General features: G+C 43.9%; 1 protein-coding gene across 2 annotated transcripts in view; it reads right to left on the reverse strand.

The window, feature by feature from the left end:
• The window catches only part of LOC310992761 (LIM and calponin homology domains-containing protein 1-like), a 54,281-nt gene that overhangs the window by 17,301 nt on the left and 19,489 nt on the right, over nt 1–17,491 (reverse strand). For both annotated transcript variants that reach the window (XM_083980926.1, XM_083980925.1), the window contains exons 6-11: nt 14,671–14,929; nt 9,258–9,782; nt 7,193–7,228; nt 4,979–5,105; nt 4,457–4,614; nt 2,685–3,177 (exon numbers count right to left, since the gene is read on the reverse strand). In XM_083980926.1, coding sequence (XP_083837052.1) covers nt 2,685–3,177; nt 4,457–4,614; nt 4,979–5,105; nt 7,193–7,228; nt 9,258–9,782; nt 14,671–14,929 — 1,598 coding nt within the window. The remainder of the gene's footprint in view (nt 1–2,684; nt 3,178–4,456; nt 4,615–4,978; nt 5,106–7,192; nt 7,229–9,257; nt 9,783–14,670; nt 14,930–17,491) is intronic.

Consider the following 17,491-nt stretch of genomic DNA (forward strand, 5'->3'; position numbering starts at 1 on the left):
CATTTCTGTTAATGCGAACAGTTCAGCAAGTGGAAGATGAAATGATCTCCAAAAGGCATGAAGTTAAACATGAAACACTCTTTTGCAAGATCATTATTTGATTCTGTTTTAGAGGTAAAAGGGAAACAAAGCAGCAGCCTGTAAAACAATGGGAAACCCAGGAGATTTGAGCTCTCAGATAACTTTGACCAAGGTATCAGACAAGATATTTACTATTTACATGCTGTGATAGTTTCCAAAGGGGGGGCTACTAGGTACTAACTATGCAGGGTGGTCAAACCTGTTCCTTTTCTGTCATTTTGAAAATGTAAAAGATGACAATAAAAGAATAAACATACAGCCAGCGGGGAAAATAAGTATTGAATGTGTCAATAGACTTGGTGAGCAGCATAGAAGCCATGGCGGTTAAATGCATTACTCATTGTTTTTTGTAACTGTACCTGCTAATTGCAAGTCTCTCTACATTCTGTGTCAGTGATTCTCGGCTCTTGGATGACTCTTCTTAGTTTTCTTTTGACTCTGTCAGAAATCTTGTGAAGGCCTGGTCGTGGCCAGTTTATGGTAAAATGTTGTTGTTTTTAGTAAACGGCACTAACGGATAAAACAGTGCATTCAGACACGTCTGTAACTGATGCCATCAGTGTGTTCTGCAACATCAGTTTCTGAAGGTCTTCCATCATGAGACGCCTCTTGTGTGACACCTTGGTGATGAGAAACCTTTTTATAGGCATCAATTTGGACTAAAGCAGGCGATATTACTTTACACTGATAGGGGACAGGATGACTTTCTAAATGACACATAACTTAATTTATGGACATAAATGTTTGGATTTCTTTGTATGTGTGCATTACTTGGGTTGTTGCCGACATCTGGTGAAAATCTCATGTCAATAGCTCTATTAGAGATATATTTTCTGAGAAAATTATTTATTATTTTCCCCACTGTATATATAGTTTAAAATGTAAAGGGGAATGTGTCATCTGTAACTTTATCTCTTTTGGAGATTGTTTCATCTTCCACTTGCTGAACAGAAATTTTGACCAGGGGTGCCCAAACTTTTGCATGCCACTGTACATCTGACTTGATACTGTGTGTGAACAGTGTCTTAAAAACCCTGCACCTCTGTTAGCGATGGGTCAGATTTAGCTTCATAATTAATCTAATTAAGAAGCGTAAGTATCAGAACCCGCTGGCCTCCTCGTCTGCGTTCATCATCACCACCGGCCTCTCGTCTCTGTTCGTTAGCAGCCATTCATCCTGCCCACTACGCCGTGCAACAGGCCTCGGCCACAAAGAGCCACTAACACATGCGTGAGCGGCTCCCAGCGAGCGGTAACTTAAGACACAGCGATGGAGCCGGGTGAATGCAGCCTCTCAGTTCCACCACCCCACCTCCGCCTCCGCCTCCACCTTCTCGTCCCGAGTCCTCGCAGCTTGTGTGGGCCGGCTTTGTCTGCTGGGAGCCCACTTCACATTGAGAGGACCCTACTTGTCAACTTCTTAAGTCAATAGGGAACAGAGGGCTCCATTCAGCGCCGGGCTCCACTCAGACTCCCGACAAGACATTCCAGAAAAGCGCTCTGCTCCATTTGGTCTGATAATAACCCTCCTCTCCCGTCCCGTCCCCGTCCTCCTCGCCATGCACCAACACATAAGATCTCATTTTGAATATTTCCATTTGGACGTCCTTTTTTTTTTTTTTTTTCCAGAAGAAAAAGGAAATGGATCCTGTTGAGAGCACTTTGAGCTAAATTGAAACATTACATGCTTCTTCTGGTTGTTTTCCTAGGAACCAGCCGGCTCATCACCATGGCGGCGGCCGCGGCTCTCTGGTATTCTAATGTAAATGCCAAGAAGAGAGAGAGAGAGAGAGAGATGGAGGGGAATTCACCCAGCAGCCGGCCGGCGAGGAGGGCCACATGCACCATGTGCTCCGCAGATCTGTCGTGGTCCCACTCACCAAAGCACGATTATTTGTTTTCTAATAAAAACTTCATCATCATCATCTTTGTGTAAAAACACTGTTCAGGTTTTAAAGGAATAGTTCACCAAAAAATGCAATTCAGTTCAATTGGTGACTCAACCTCATGCTGATGAATACTCCAGAGTAGTTTTTTATTCCTCAAAGTGCGTCTGGAGACCCGGGAGGCCGGTTTGTCGTCCAATGAACTTTAGAGAGTCAATAGCGCCCGACACAAAAACGTCCATAAAACTACACAAAAACCATGTAATATTCCTCCACACTGCTCGTCCGCTGTAATCCAAGTGTCCTGAAGGGATATAGTCCAGTTGCCCCAGGCAAATTCAATACATGACTGTTTAGGCTGTAACAATGTCCTAAATGACGTCATTTCGAGTAAACTCTGGACTAAATCCCTTCAGGACACTTGGATTGCAGCGGACGAGCAGTGTGGAGGAATATTACATGGTTTTTGTGTAGTTTTATGGACGTTTTTGTGTCGGGCCCTATTACTCTCATATAAAATTTTCATTGGACTACGAACCGGCCTCCCAGGTCTCCAGATGCACTTTAAGGAATAAAAAACTAAGCTGGAGTATTTTTTGGTGAACTATTCCTTTAATTTAAGTCACATTTCACCATGGGAACCCAGTGTGTGATGAGGCAGAGGATGCTGTAACCCGAGATGTCCCACAGCAACACACATCGTTATGTTACACTCACCTTGCTGGGCCACGGCTCAGCTGCGGTGGCGCGGGACTCGAAGTAAGGCTTGGGCGTCAGCAAAGGCACCGGTTTGGGCGACAGCGCTCGGGTCGACGGCGGCTCGGACGAGCGCGAGCGGATCTGAGGCCGCTGGTGCAGGGACAAGTCTTTGGGAAACTCCTCGATCCGCGCCTCCAGCGTGGACGTGAACTTTGGAGCCGGAGCCGGCGCCGACTGCTGCCGCAGATACCTCAGGGGCCCGTTGGGGTCCACGTCGAAGGGGTCCGGGGTCGTCGGGGAGGAGGTGAGGGAGAGGGGGAGGGGGAAGGGCGAGCAGGGGAAGGAGGGGTCGGCGGATATGCTGCGGTCCAGGAGCTTGGGCAGCTCGAGGCGTTCGAGGACCGCTTCGCTGATGGAGAAACGCTGGGCGTAGCGCTGGAGGATGGACGACGCCTCGTCCGGGGTCCGGGCTCTTCTGTACGCGTCACGCAGCTCCTCCTCGCGGCGCTCCCTGTCGGTCAGAGGAGAGGAGGAGCAGAGGGACATCAATCAAAGCAGATGTGTTCAATGTGACGCAGCTGAAATTATACAGTTTGATTCTATCAGCAGTCGACATTTACACACTAAAACTACATAAATAATAGTCAACATTATGGTCAAGAGGACATGGGCTTAGTACTTAAAGGGATAGTTCAACACTTTGGCAAATTGGCCCCTATAGTTTTAGGAGAAGGCTCGTTACCTTTAATTGTCGGTGCAAGCTATTTTTAGAGCTACGCTACGGAGGCTCATGGGATTTCTTGGTTTTCCTCATCAAACTCATCAAATACACAATCCAACAACTCCAAAACGCTCTGGTGGACAAGTTGTGACCTGCACATTCACCACGCTATGAGATAATAACAGAAAGAGTTGTTTTCGAGGCAAATGCAGAGACTGCTTGCCGAAAAACTGTCCGACAGGAACACGCATCAGCAGTTTTGCATGAATTTGCCTCTAAAACAACTCTGTCTCGTAACGTTGCGTTATTATCTCATAGCATGGTGAATATGCAGGTCACAACTTGTCCACCAGAGCGTTTTGGAGTTGTTGGATTGTGTATTTGATGAGTTTGATGAGGGAAACCAAGAAATCCCATGAGCCTCCGTAGCGTAGCTCTGAGCAGCTCTGAGGCTCTGCTCCGCCGTTCTAAAAATAGCTTGCACCGACAATTAAAGGTAATGAACCTACTATCCTATCCCTTTAAAGGAAAGAAGCAGGTGAAACATCCAAACAAAGATACAAACAAAACCTGTGACAGAAATGCAGAAAATACAAATTTGTTAATTGCAGTTGTGGTTGAAAACCAAATGACCCAGAATCATCACACGATGCAGTCATGATAAGAGCTGGTCAAATTATCTGATTGATAAAGAAAAAGGAGCTTCAGTGCTTCTTATCTGATCTCCTTAGCAAAGGAAACACTGGGAGATAAATGTTCCCCCACAATGAGGGTCATCTAACTCAGCATAACTAATTATATTGTTTTTAATGACCAGATTAACACAGATAAAGCCATTACAGTCTAACCTATCTCAACAACAGATCTAATATACTATTGTTCATGCTCCTCTGTTGGAGACCCACTTCCCTGAGCTCCAGGAGGAGCTGCTGTCACCTCTCTGCCTGCTAACAGGAATTATTATGAATATTAAGTCTCTCTCTCTCTCCTTTGAAAGACCTACTTATCTCCAGGTTTGTTCTCTTCGGCACAAGCTTATTAGTGGAACATGAGTTTCTGTTTCACCTACTTGTCTTGCACTATCTCTCTGTACGTCTTGATGCTTCTCCTCCTGTGGGAGATGCAGGTGTCTCCTGTCATCAGCCGCTCCATCATCTTCCTCTCCTCCTCCTTCTTGATCAGATCCTGGGAAATACTCCTCCGACGATTCTTCCATCGGGCCAGGTCCTGACACACACACGGACAAGTAGATAGTTAGTTAAGTGTGTCAGTTCAAAATGAAACCAGGCGAGAGGACTCTGCCGAGCAGCGACGTGAGACTTGAAGCTGTGGCCCTAGAAAACTGATTTAAATTGTTTAACTGGGGCAGAGGAAGATGTTGAGATGAGTTGGTGCTTCGGCCTGCAGGGGCTGGAAATCACTGCACATAACTGATCAGCTGCTGACACAACGTATTATCTTAACTTATCTTAGTCCATAAATAAATAAATGTGCAAAGACTAAAAGAAAAAAAAAAACGCAACAAAACAGTGAGATAAATAATATAAATAATAGAATAATAATAATAAAATAGATAATGTGAGACACTCACGTCCTGCCAGTGATCCTCCTCTTCCTTCATCCTGTTGTACTGATTGTGCATCAGTTCATGACGCACCTGACTGTGGGGCTGCAGCATGGCGTCCTCCTCGCCACGCATGTCGATCATACTAACACTCCTGGAGAGACAGAGAGGGAGAAAGAGAGAGAATATGGGTGGTAAAAAACAAGTTAGTGTTTTTTTTTTAAGGTTTTCATAGTTTTTTCTGTTTTGATGCTGTCGTTAGTTTTCCCACACATTTTCCCTGAATGCATCGTTCTGCAGTGTGTTTGTATGTCACAGTAAAACTACAATCACACTAAAGTCGTGGTTAAAGAGGTCACATGATGTCAATAAAAAAACAAAAAAAAACAAAACAGTGATAAATATTTTTTCCTACAGGTTTGTACAGGAGAATCACAGAAAAAAACAAAATAAATCATTCACAAAAATATTCAGTAGTAATTTATCAAAAGGGAGAGAAAACAACCTGAACCCACTGATTCATATAAACATAACATCATCCCAACAGGCGTAATTAAAACAACGTCCCACCCCTGTTGCCCTGTCATGTCACATTCCAACATCTGTTTCAACGGGAAATGCATTCGGTTCCAGACAGAATGACGAGATTTTTAACGGGACCTTTGAAAACATCAGTAACTGTTGTTATGAAGCTTTTAGTAAGAATCTGATGCAACAACCATACATACAAGTATTATACATACAGGCAACATACAGAAAGATTTCACACTGATCTTTTGTGTTAAAGCAGTTTGTTTTAGAAGATTTTTACAGACAAGACGGTGAAGCGCAGCGTCACTGTTAGGAGCATGCAGCTGGACTGGACTGGATGTTCATCATCACAGAGTTAAAATGGGTTAAAATCGTTTCTTTATTGTTTCACAAACAATTCAACTGCATGTTTCAGTCATGAGTGTAAAAACTGTTCTCGTTCAAAGACTCAGAAAATTGATGCACTGCCGACATACAAAGGTTCAACAAGAATTAAAACATGACAATTTTCTGACTCTTGCAGTGCCCACTCATGATCAGACACTTGCAGCAGGAGAGTGTTTTCAACCTGAGAGACGACTGATGGTGTTTAATGTTGAAAAGTTTTGGTCCAATAATTGATCTGCTGAATGAAAACTTGATTTATTGACTTGTACATGTAAGTCGTCTCCTGGTTGTGAATCCTCTCCTGCTTTTTAAAGAAGCTGAACATTTATTTATTCTTTTTTTTTTTTGCATTAGCTTGCAGCAGCAGAGGAGATCGATCACCATGGTGATAACAGTATCATACTGTATGTGTTTCACATGGTAAAGAGAGGATGAGATGGTTTGGAGGATGATTGAGTTACATGAAACATGCAGCTAACTACTAGTACTGTAAGTCCTCTCCACAGCCACTGCTGCAGGCACACGGTCAATCTGAGACGATGGATGGTTGCCAGCCAAAAAGTAAAAAAAAAAAAAAGCATGAGCACTGGATTTATACAAAAAACATATTATAATAATGATCTAGATCAAGTGTAGCGGCTAGGGGCATTTTGCATTTTTGATACGGCTAAAGCACACTGCCAGATTTAACTTACTTAATATCTTTCACGAGTGACACAAGTAGGAAAAATCTGCTTCACTGGGAGACATTTAGATTTTCCATGCAAAAAGAATTACTTAAATTTGCTCTTAACCTACAACTGCATGAAAACTGAAATCAGCCGACTGCCTATAGACACATTTGTTTCACTCTTCAGTTTAATTATGTAAATTAATTCATCTCATACAACTGAAAACTTTGTGCCGGAGCTGCTAATCACAGCATGACTCATCGGCACTCAATAGATGATTTTTGTATCATAATAGAAGCTGAAGGTCATTTGAGATTTTTATTTTTGCACTGGCAAGAGAATGAAATGATATTCTTTTAATTATTGTGCTATTATAATAAAAAAAATTGGCACAAAAACACAGACGAACTCTAACGTCAGTCTGTGAAGTTGTTGTCAGTTTCATGAAGCCAGTTTTTTAATTGACTTCAACCATCTGGCAGTTTTTTTCTCCACTTGCATGAATAGAAAAAATAAAAAAATAAATCCAATTCCAGGAGTCAGTGAATGATTAAATGACTTGTTGAGCGGGGTTTGTTATGTAGTGTAGTGTAGTGCAGAGCAGCGTCGTGCCAGGCAGCTGAGCCTCTGAGTGGTTCAAAAGACAACTTACTGTGAATCATCTGACACACTATCTGTGTGGCTGAATCTACAGAGGGCAGAGAGCATGGAGAGAGCACAACACAGATGAACACAGGGTACGTTCAGAGGAAAGAGAGAGACACTCATCATTCACACAGGTGTGAAAAATCAAAACACAGAGATCGATGGGATATTTAATTTATACAGTAGCTTGTTCTGGGATAATGAGACAGTTACGCATCAGGTCGGGTTGAGTAATCGTGTTTTAAGTGTGTGGAAGTGTGTGGAAGAAGAAGAAGAAGAAACACAGATGTATTTGTCAGCTCCTGATTTTCTCAAACCAAGCACAAGGGGGCAGTCTCATCCAAAACACAGCCAGAGCACGACAGAAGACAGATTTACTGCAGCGCTGCAAAAACACAACACACTGCTGCTGCTGCTACACAACAGAGGCACATGGCACTGATTTTAAAATACCATTAAAGCCTATTGAAAATAAGCACATGCATCTGTTATTAGAGCAGCACCAGAGCAACATCAAGGATGTCTCTCTCTCTCTTTCTGTGTCTTTCTGTGTCTGTGACTGCCACTTGTAGGTTTGGCCTAAACCACAAAGGTCTTCACACAGTCTTTTTTTTTTTTATGGAGCCGCCTCTGTGATGTCGGAGGGGTGTGAGAGAGAGCGCGGCCTGCGGCTGCTCGCCACAAAAGAAAGAGGAGACTAAATTAAGAGAAGACTCAGTAAATCAAAACCAGAGTTTCTTTTTTTTCAAGGATGGCTATTTACCACATGGTATGTTGTCGTAATTGGCCATATGTTTCTCTGTAAGGAGATGTCTGCCTGCGATACAGTGGGGCCTCCATTACAGCCAATTTTTATTATTTATCTTGTTGTCAAACTGCTAATTTGTGGTTATTTCATGTGCATTTAAATATGAAGATGTCAAGTTCAGCATGAACTGAAGTTTTTCCTTAATCAGGTCTCCTGAAAAGATCAAAAACTCAGATCTACTATCATGCAAACTTAAAGGGATAGTTCAACATTTTGGCAAATTGGCCCATTGCCATAATCCCTATAGTCATAGCAGTAGGTTCGTTACCTTTATTTGTCTGTGTAAGCTATTTTCAGAACGGCGGAGCAGAGCCGCGAGCTGCTCAGAGCTACGCTACGGAGGCTCATGGGATTTCTTGGTTTCCCTCATCAAACTCATCAAATACACAATCCAACAACTCCAAAACGCTCTGGTGGACAAGTTGTGACCTGCACATTCACCACGCTATGAGATAATAACAGAACGTTACCAGACAGAGTTGTTTTAGAGGTAAATTCATGCAAAACAGTTGATGCACGTTCCCATCGGGGGCAGTTTTCCAGCAAGCAGTCTCTGCATTTGCCTCAAAAACGACACCGTCAATTAAAGGTAACGAACCTACTGCTATGACTATAGGGATTATAGCAATGGGCCAATTTGCCAAAATCTTGAACTATCCCTTTAATCCATTGTCACAAATGTTTTATCATCTTCAAATTTCTTTAAAAACGAAGCAAGAAAATGAGAAAAATACACATTTTTAGAGTTTCCATGCACTTTTTTTTTTTTACAATAACCGTTGGTGTTAAAAATCTCATGCTATCTTTAGGTAGTTAAAGCAGAAGTAAGCAGAATGTTTGTGTTAATATAAGTCTTTAATAGTTATATCTTTCGACGGCAATCACTTATATAGAGTGTTTGGTCTGAAACACGGGTCTGTCAGTCACTCTGCTCTGCTGTAAGCCGAGGAGAAAACTTTCCTTGTATCCTACAACCTTTATCCAATGAGGAGAGAGAACGGCATAAAGGGGCGGTCCTCTCTGTGTGTGCAGCCAAGGGATGCGCGTGAATGTGGTGAAAAACGACCGGATCGCTTACTTCTGCTTTAAATCATCCATTACTGCCTGATGTCAAAGGTCACATGCTGAGCTAAGTATTCAAAAGCGTCGTGGGAGCAGTGGGTCCTGCAGTGAGGTGTGTTGTTCTAGTTCGTAACGCGGCAACATTTCATTAACATGTAGTTGTGTGTAGTTGTAGCTGGACGGGGGGGTGGGGGGGGCTCACGTTGGTGGGAGTTTGCCGTCCAACCAGGACATCATCCCTCCTTGCGGGTCGTCGCTTTCGCTCAGCGCCCTGCCCTTCCGCCGGCCCGTGTTGGTGTTGGTCGTTTCCTTCATTGCCATGGCAGCAGCGGGCACAGGAAGAAAGTGGGAGGGGCTCGGCGTGGCGGTGCGTTTAGGAGGAGAGGTGAGCGAGCGACGGCCCCGCCTCTCGCCATGCTCGGCATCTGACACCAGCGGGGCACCAACGGCAACGGCAACAGCTGCGGCTCCCCTCCTTCCTCTGCCGCCGCCCTCCTCCTCCTCCTCTTCCTCCTCCTCCTTCTCCTTCTCCTTCTCTTTCTCGTGCTGATGATGCTGATGCTGCTCGGCCGGAGGTGGATGTTTTCCGGTTGCGTCGACGGCGGTGGGACCTATGGCCGCCGCCGCCGCCGCTGCTGCGATGACGACGACCGGTGATGCCGCAGCGTGTCCCGCTAGAGGCGCCAAGTGGTGGAAGAGTTCCTCAGAGCACGAGCGAGCCGGAGTGCTGCGGAAAGCAAAGCAAACTAAAAAACGTACAGTACTGCTGCCTGGTTGGTTATCATCCTACAACATCATCATCATTCTACATCATCATCTGAGAAAATAACACAGCATGGTCATACAGATCCATTCATAGCAGCCTGGATGAATGGAAAAAAACAAAACAAAACAAAACAGAACAAATCTCAGTGTTTGTTGCCGTGTGATGAACAGCTACTTTCTGGGAGGATTGTTATTGGACTGTAAATTCCCAGAGAGAGAGAGAGACTGGCCAGCTGCCGGCAGTGAAAGGACTCCGGCCTCAGTCCCAGTCTGCTCAGGGTCAGGGAAGGAAGAAGGCCTCATTTCCTTACATCCTGAGGGTGGGTCGCCATGTTCATGTTCCCTGCCAGTGTGTGTGTGTGTGTGTGTTCATTTCTGTGTGTCTGTTCTTGTTTGTACAGTTTTGTATTTGAAGGTGTGTGCAGATTTTGTTCATTAGCTTTGAGGAAACAAAGTCAACTGGAGGAGTTTCAACTGGTGTTTTCCTCTGATCCTGCTTTTTCTATTTCTTGATTTAGATTTTATCATTTCAAAATGTATAGTACAGTAATTGCAGCTACTTGTCTTTCACTCAGCCATATCTCTGGTTGTGCTAATGACCAATATCCCCCTTACACACAAACACACACACACAGTGCTGGCATTTCTGCTCAAGATAAGAAACACAGCCAATACACACACACCACTGCAGGGCTGGATGCAAAGCTCCACTCCTCCATCCAAACACACTGAAACAAACATCTCATGTTCTCATGTCATCTATGTTTCTGCTCATAAAAAACCGATGTTACAACACACATTTCCTACAAAGCTCAAAACACAGATACGCTGGTGTGCAGGAGGAGCCAACGAGGAAAATACACAAAATTCCAACCTCTGGAAAAATGCAAGCTGTTACCAGCTACAGAAGCCCCCCCCCCCCTCCATCAAAGCCTTTACAAACATCCTAGAAATCCCCCCTTTCGTCTTGGAACGCAGCTACATGCGAGTCTGATTTCTGTCGAGGATCCTTTTCACTCCCTTGACACGCTGACAATCCAATCAATGCCGTTCACGTCGGTGCCAGAAAACGCTGGAAACTCGGGGGTGTGACTGTAATAACTCTCCAACACAGGCCCATGAATGAAGCGTCTGCTTGACGAGGAAATAACACAGGATAAGGCTGGATGGTGAAATAACAAAAACCTGACGTATTTCGACAGAGAGAAAACACGGCAGCAGCCGCGCTTCAGAGCTGTTCTTCTGAGCGGTAAAATAGAAAACAGCATTGTGTCTTGACAGCTCATAATCCTCACCTTGTTACCTGACAGCAGCTGTGAAATGTGTGGCCCCTGAGGGAGGGAGGGAGGGAGGGAGGGAGGCATGCTGGGTAAAGGCCTCGTGTTCGTCTCGCTAACCCAATGTTTTACACTGCTCAGGAACAAGGATGGAAGTGGAAACGATGAGCAGGTGAAGAGCAGAGGAGGGGGCTGCCGCCGGACGGAAAGTGGAACTATTTTCAACCTGATGAAAACTGTTCACACTGAAATCTCTGGATTATCGTCACTAATGAGGGATCGCATTGTTCTTTTTGGACAGATGTGCAGCTGCTGAGATTTTTTTCTAATGGAGCTTTTCAGTCTATTCAAGAGCCACAAATAAAACGTTGTGTGGTGCTGCAGGCCGGAGTCCCAGAGGCAGAGACGCAGCAGATCCAGAGATATCGTCTTTCGCCTCCCTGTCAAAAACCCCGGTGTTCACATTACCTTCAATGCAACTTCACTGGTTCAGGTTTGTTTTCCTGCAAGCGACTAATGTCGCCTGGAGCAGAGATGAGGAGCAGCTACAGGCAAGCCTGGCTCACGTCTTTTTAACTGCACAAACCAAGATGGGTTTTTTTTGCTCCCAGTCTCAAACTTGTCGTCACTTCATCATCCCAAACCGAAACTGCCTCAAGTCACATCACATCACACACTGCACACACAGCTCCCTCTGGGCAGACCCGATAAAATGTGACTTTGATGTATAAAATCTTTCACACATACAGATCAATCATCTAACCCTAAAACTGAATAGGACAATGAGATCAGTGACTCATCTTTTTGATTAGGCTGATTTAAGGTGCGTTCACAGAGAGACTAGTTATACAGAGAGACACGGCAGTGGGCATGATGCCATCAAAGCGAAAAGGCGAGTCTGTGCCAAACTGATGAGCGATTGCAGCTGAGCGATACAGCGATATCAAAGGGGCAATGGCAAAAAAAAAAAAAAAAAAAAGGCCCGGTGTGAATGCACCTTTAGAGGAACTGGGGATGATATTATCTAGTAGGGAGACACCAATGCATCGGTTGAACATCGGTATTGGCCGATAGTCGCCTCATTGACTGCCATCGGTCATCGGTAAATACTGATGGCAGTCTGTTGATATCTGTTAAGTGGCATATTGTCTCTTTTTCTAGGGAATGAGACTCTGCAGAGATCCAAGAGGGCGCGTGCATGTTCAATTTGTTACAGGTAGATTAGTAGACAGGAAGATTTCTTGGTTTCCTTTACACAAAAGAGGAATAAACAACAGAGAAATATCATCGGTACCATTTTAAACATCGGTATCGACCCAGAATTTGACAACCAGCGCATCCCTAATGTCTAGGTACAGGGACAGACGTGAATGAAGGTGGAGACCTTTGCTCGGAGGTGATGGTCAGGTGAGTCACAGTCTCCGTGGGGGTCTGCGCCCGGGGCTGGAGGAGGCTGCAGAGCAGAGGCTCACTGCTCCTCCTCATGTTGGCCGAGTGGATCTCAATGAAAGGTGTGGACGACGTCTGCTGCTGCTGCTGCTGCTGCTGTTCGCCTTCCTCCTCCTCCTCCTCCTCATCATCCTCTACACTGTCGCGCTCCGGCTCAGTCTGTGTCTGGGGTTCGAAGGGGGGCGGGGTGGGGGACGGACTCGGGGCGTCTAAGCTAGGGATCTCAGTTGGACTGTTACGTCATTCACATTCACACACAAACACACACACACATGCGGTGGACAGGGAGGGGAAGATGTAATCGCATTGCAGCAACAATGCATTAGCAACAAGGGCATGAGAATAATCACAATGTGATTGAAAAAACACAAATGCGATGATGGACGAGTGAGTTCACATCAGGAGGCAAAAAGGGAGAAACACAATAAGACATGAAGGAAAGGAGGAAAGGAGAAAGGAAGGAAGGAAGGAAGGAAGGAAGAAGGTGGAGGAGGAAGAAGAAAAAGGAAAACAATGAATGCAAAAAAAAAAATCAATGAACACATGATGATTTGATGAAACATAATATGAGAAATGAATTTAACACCAGGGGAAATGAGAGTTTTGCAGCACGCACACACACACACTGGGCGATGCACACAGACAACACACTTCCACTGCACACTGCACATCTCCCCGCTGTAAAAAGCCTCCTACTCTATAAACCCACTGGGCTACAGTAACACACCAATCAGACCGAATCCCCTGATGCTAAATGATGATGCATCCAAACGTCCAAACGTTAAGTGACCACAATCTGCTCTCATTCAAAGTCCGACGCTCTCCCACCGCCACACCGACGGTAACACAACTCATCAGAGCCCATTATTTATGTAACGACGCACTCAGCCGGCAGAAATCTGAAACTCCATTGACAATGAAATACTTAATTCATCATCCCTGAGCTCTCACATGCTGACACGCCAAACCAATAAATGCCAATAAAACCCTCAGACTTTAATAATCCGCCTTGGTTTTTTTTTGTCCGTGTAGCACATTTCACACTTTCGCTTCAAATCAGAGTCAGAACATATGGAAACGGCAACATCTGGCCTCCATCAGCCTCTCCACATCTGTACAGTGCCGGACAGAGAAAAATAATCAAGAGTTGAAAGGTTTTGTTCCACACATCTGTAATTTGACACAAGTGACACTTTTACTCTTCTGCAAAATTCTTCACCAAAAAAACAAAAAACAAAAACCAAACACAAACTTTAAATCAATCCACGAGGGCGTTGCCGAGAATAATAAACAACGTACGATTTGTTTTCCAACACCAATAACCGTTCTGTCAGTCGAGTCAGTATCTTTATCAGGGATCATCTTCATTCATCGACAGTGATTTAGTCCAACAGGTTTTTCTCTGCCAGGAAATTCTGAATAAACCTGAATATTAAAGGTTTAACCTGCAGCAGTTCAAACATCAGGCTGAAACAAGTTCATGGTTGTGCAACTCGTCCTGTTCATTAAGCGATTACACTCCTAACCACCAGTGTCAAGGACCTTTACTTGCTCTGCTCTGTTTAGTCTCTTAGTGATTAAATGTGAAATATGCGAGTCTGTGTCAGACTTGACAACAACAGTATGTAGAAGAGCAAGTTGTGTTGTAACGTATAATAATAATGTTTATCTGAACAAATAGATATGAACTGTGTTTACTTCAATATTTGCAATAGCTCTTACATGTTGTATAAGTAGGTTTATGCAGAATGTAGTTGTTACATGTGTCGCTGTTGTTCTGGAAGCATTCACACAGTGTTTCTTAATATACATTAGTCCTTAAACTGTATAAAACAAGAATCAGATTTTAAACATCTATGACTCTGAAATCATGAAGAGCTCTAATGGATATAATGGAAAATTGAATTAAAGGGTAGGCATCTATAAGCTAGATAGCTTCAGCCTACACCTTTTCAATCTATTTATGAACTAGTTGAACGAATGATGGTATTATGGAAGGTTGACTGACTGTGATTGATGCTCAACTGTAAATCATTTTGTGTTAAAGATCGAATAAACTACTACTACTACTAACATTTTGACCCAAAACATCCAAGAAAACCTTCATGTTTGCGTCCCACTCACCTGAAAGGTCTGTCTCCCCCTATAGGCGACGTGGCCGTGCTCCAGCTCTTGCGTCCTCCCTCCTCTTTGTCGTTTTTCTTCTTGCGGAGCGGCGTGGGCATGTATCCGCTCTGGTTGCTCTTGTTGGGGAGGTACTGGTTGAAGGGCATGGCGGTTCGCGGCTCGCTGACCGAGGTCCGCCGCGCCAACATGTCGTCCTTGCGGATGTCCGGCATCTTCCTGTGGGGGGGGCCGTCGGACTCTGAGTCGCTGCCACGGCCTGTTGAGAGGAGACGAAGAGGGAGTGAAGGAGTTTAGAGATGTTTTTCAAAACACACTAGGCCAGTGGTTTCCAACCTTTTTTGGCTCGTGACCCCATTTTGACATCACAAATTTCTGGGGACCATCAATCAAGATGCGCCAGCTCAGATATTTCTATATTCTGCATTATATTTGAACTCAATTTATATTTGAGAAAGTGAAAGTATGGAATACAGTTGTTTAAGATTGTGTGTGGTGTTTTTAATCCTAATTTTAAAAAGAATAATAATTAGATAAAGAAATATATCTTTATCAGTCATTTTTTTTCAGGCTATTTGAATTCCAAGGCGACCCCTCGTGGTGGCCCGACCCCAAGGTTGAAAAACACTGCACTAGGCTGAATGCCAATACATCAGGCTCCTTTTAGAAAACTACAAAAGCCGTTTTAAAAACCATATTGCCGTTATTCAGACAGCGACAGGTAGGTGAAGCTAATTCTCATTACTCACAGACGCAGTGAAGGATAATCTCATTCCAGTTAGGACGAGGTTTCATTTCTCTGTGCTGTGATAAGGGTCACCGACTGAACACTTATTCAATATACGTGAAATTACTTTAAAAAAATATTGAGGCAGCAATTCAGCACAATACAATAGCAGGAGCCCTGCTGCCTGATCATTGATTTCCATTAGCTTGACTTGATGCCATGAAGATCAAGCTGTGGTTACTGGAAAACACCTCAACTGGAGAAGATGAAGCATTAGAAGAAATGTGCAGATTCATAGTGGATTTAAAATAGTAGCAAAGATTTATTAGACACCAAATTAGTTTGTTGTTCATCTTTACTTATGATAAAGCATGAGGAGGAGGAGGCAGCAGCATCTTTATTTATTTCTGTATGCATTTTAAAACTGATTCTCCTTTAAGCAGCGACAAAGCGAAACACCCAGGCTGCTGAGTCATTGTTAGAGAGACACAAAGAGAGAATGGGAGGGAGAGGGAGAGAAAGACAAAAAGGGAATAAATCCAGAAATAAGATGAGCAAGAGAAAACGACCGATTGAGGAGTCTCATGGTGAATACCCTAGATTTCTAAACTCCAATATGTATATATAAATAACATCACTGAAAATCTAACAGACTTAACCATCCCCGAGCTGTTACATCACAGCGGCCTACAAAAAACACCACACACACACACACACACATTCCTGTGGCTGAACATAAATCAACTCGCGAGCAGGTTGATGGCCTGTTTTTATGAAACAAAAGCAAGCATCATAAATCACGTAGGAATTTTTTTTTTTCCTCGCATTTTGCAACTCGACTCGCTGGAGTTGGCTAAATTCTAGCCTACGGTTTTCGGAAGAATCCACTTCAGGATGCCACCGTGTCTGTCTGTGCTTTTAATGTCGGTGGCGGCGGCGGCAACACCTGGCTTTGCAGACGTGCAGCGCTCAAGGACTTTCCCCTGCTCGCCGCCGTCTTAAATTCCTCTGCAGGATGTTTCTGATGCGATCCTGAGAGAAAGGAGCGAGGACGTCACATGTTTACAATCTCGGTGATCTACCATTAACATACCAGTCATTTCCACCTTTTTTTTTTTTTATAATCCTCCTCCTCCTATAAGTGCAAACAGTGGAAAACGGATACCTGCAGCCCCACCTTTCCCAAGGTTTTCCCAAAAATTCCTCTCCAAGATGTTCAGCACATGTGCTACTGGAGTTCCCCCTCCCTTTGGATGGATACATGTGTACTCAATCCATGACCTATGAATTTATGACTCAATGTATATTTTCCAAGTATAAACCCGCAGTTTCAACCAGATCTAACCCATGAAATCTCCTCTCTTAGTCCTGAACAGATACATGTGGAAGCGACCGCAGCTATCAGTGGAAACCAACGTCACTTTTTTTAACCTCTCTTTCTATGAATAGACTTCTTCTTCTTTTTTTTAAAAAATGTGGTGTAAAGGATTGACAGATCGGGCTCCAAGAAAGAGGCCATGAGGTATCTGCACTTCCAACAATGAATGGTTCAATTATGACTCTTAACCCATCAATTGGAACCATGAGCCGACTCTACCATCCCAGTCGATCCATCTTTAAGGAACAACATATGTCTTTACGGAGGTTGATCTCGTCTCTGCACATATGGCAACACTGAAGCTTTAAGGGAACGTTTATGGTGGGTCAGTGCCATAACCGTACCAGAGCTTCACCCAAGTCTCATTCACATCAATAACCATCAACATGCAGTCATCATGCTACGCTACGGGACGTAAAAGGCCGTGAGAGTCCTGTTCAATACGCTGCTCCATCGTAACTGAAAACCTGGAACAAAAACACAAATGAAGACTGACAGTGATTCCCCCTAAATTTCTAAATGCATTAAAGTTAAAAAGGCAAAAAAAAAACCCGTCTGATTCGTTTTGTCTCGTCACGCAACACAGATGTGAAGTTTCCTAATCCAGGGGAACAGCCAAAGCCTGAAAGGCCTCACATTTTGAAATACTGAAAGACTAAGTGTCCAAGATATTTATTACTATTAACTATATGACTGTCGTTGATGTTTTCCGTTTT

Source organism: Trachurus trachurus (assembly GCF_905171665.1).
Source record: "Trachurus trachurus genome assembly, chromosome: 10".
Taxonomy (NCBI): Eukaryota; Metazoa; Chordata; class Actinopteri; order Carangiformes; family Carangidae; genus Trachurus; species Trachurus trachurus.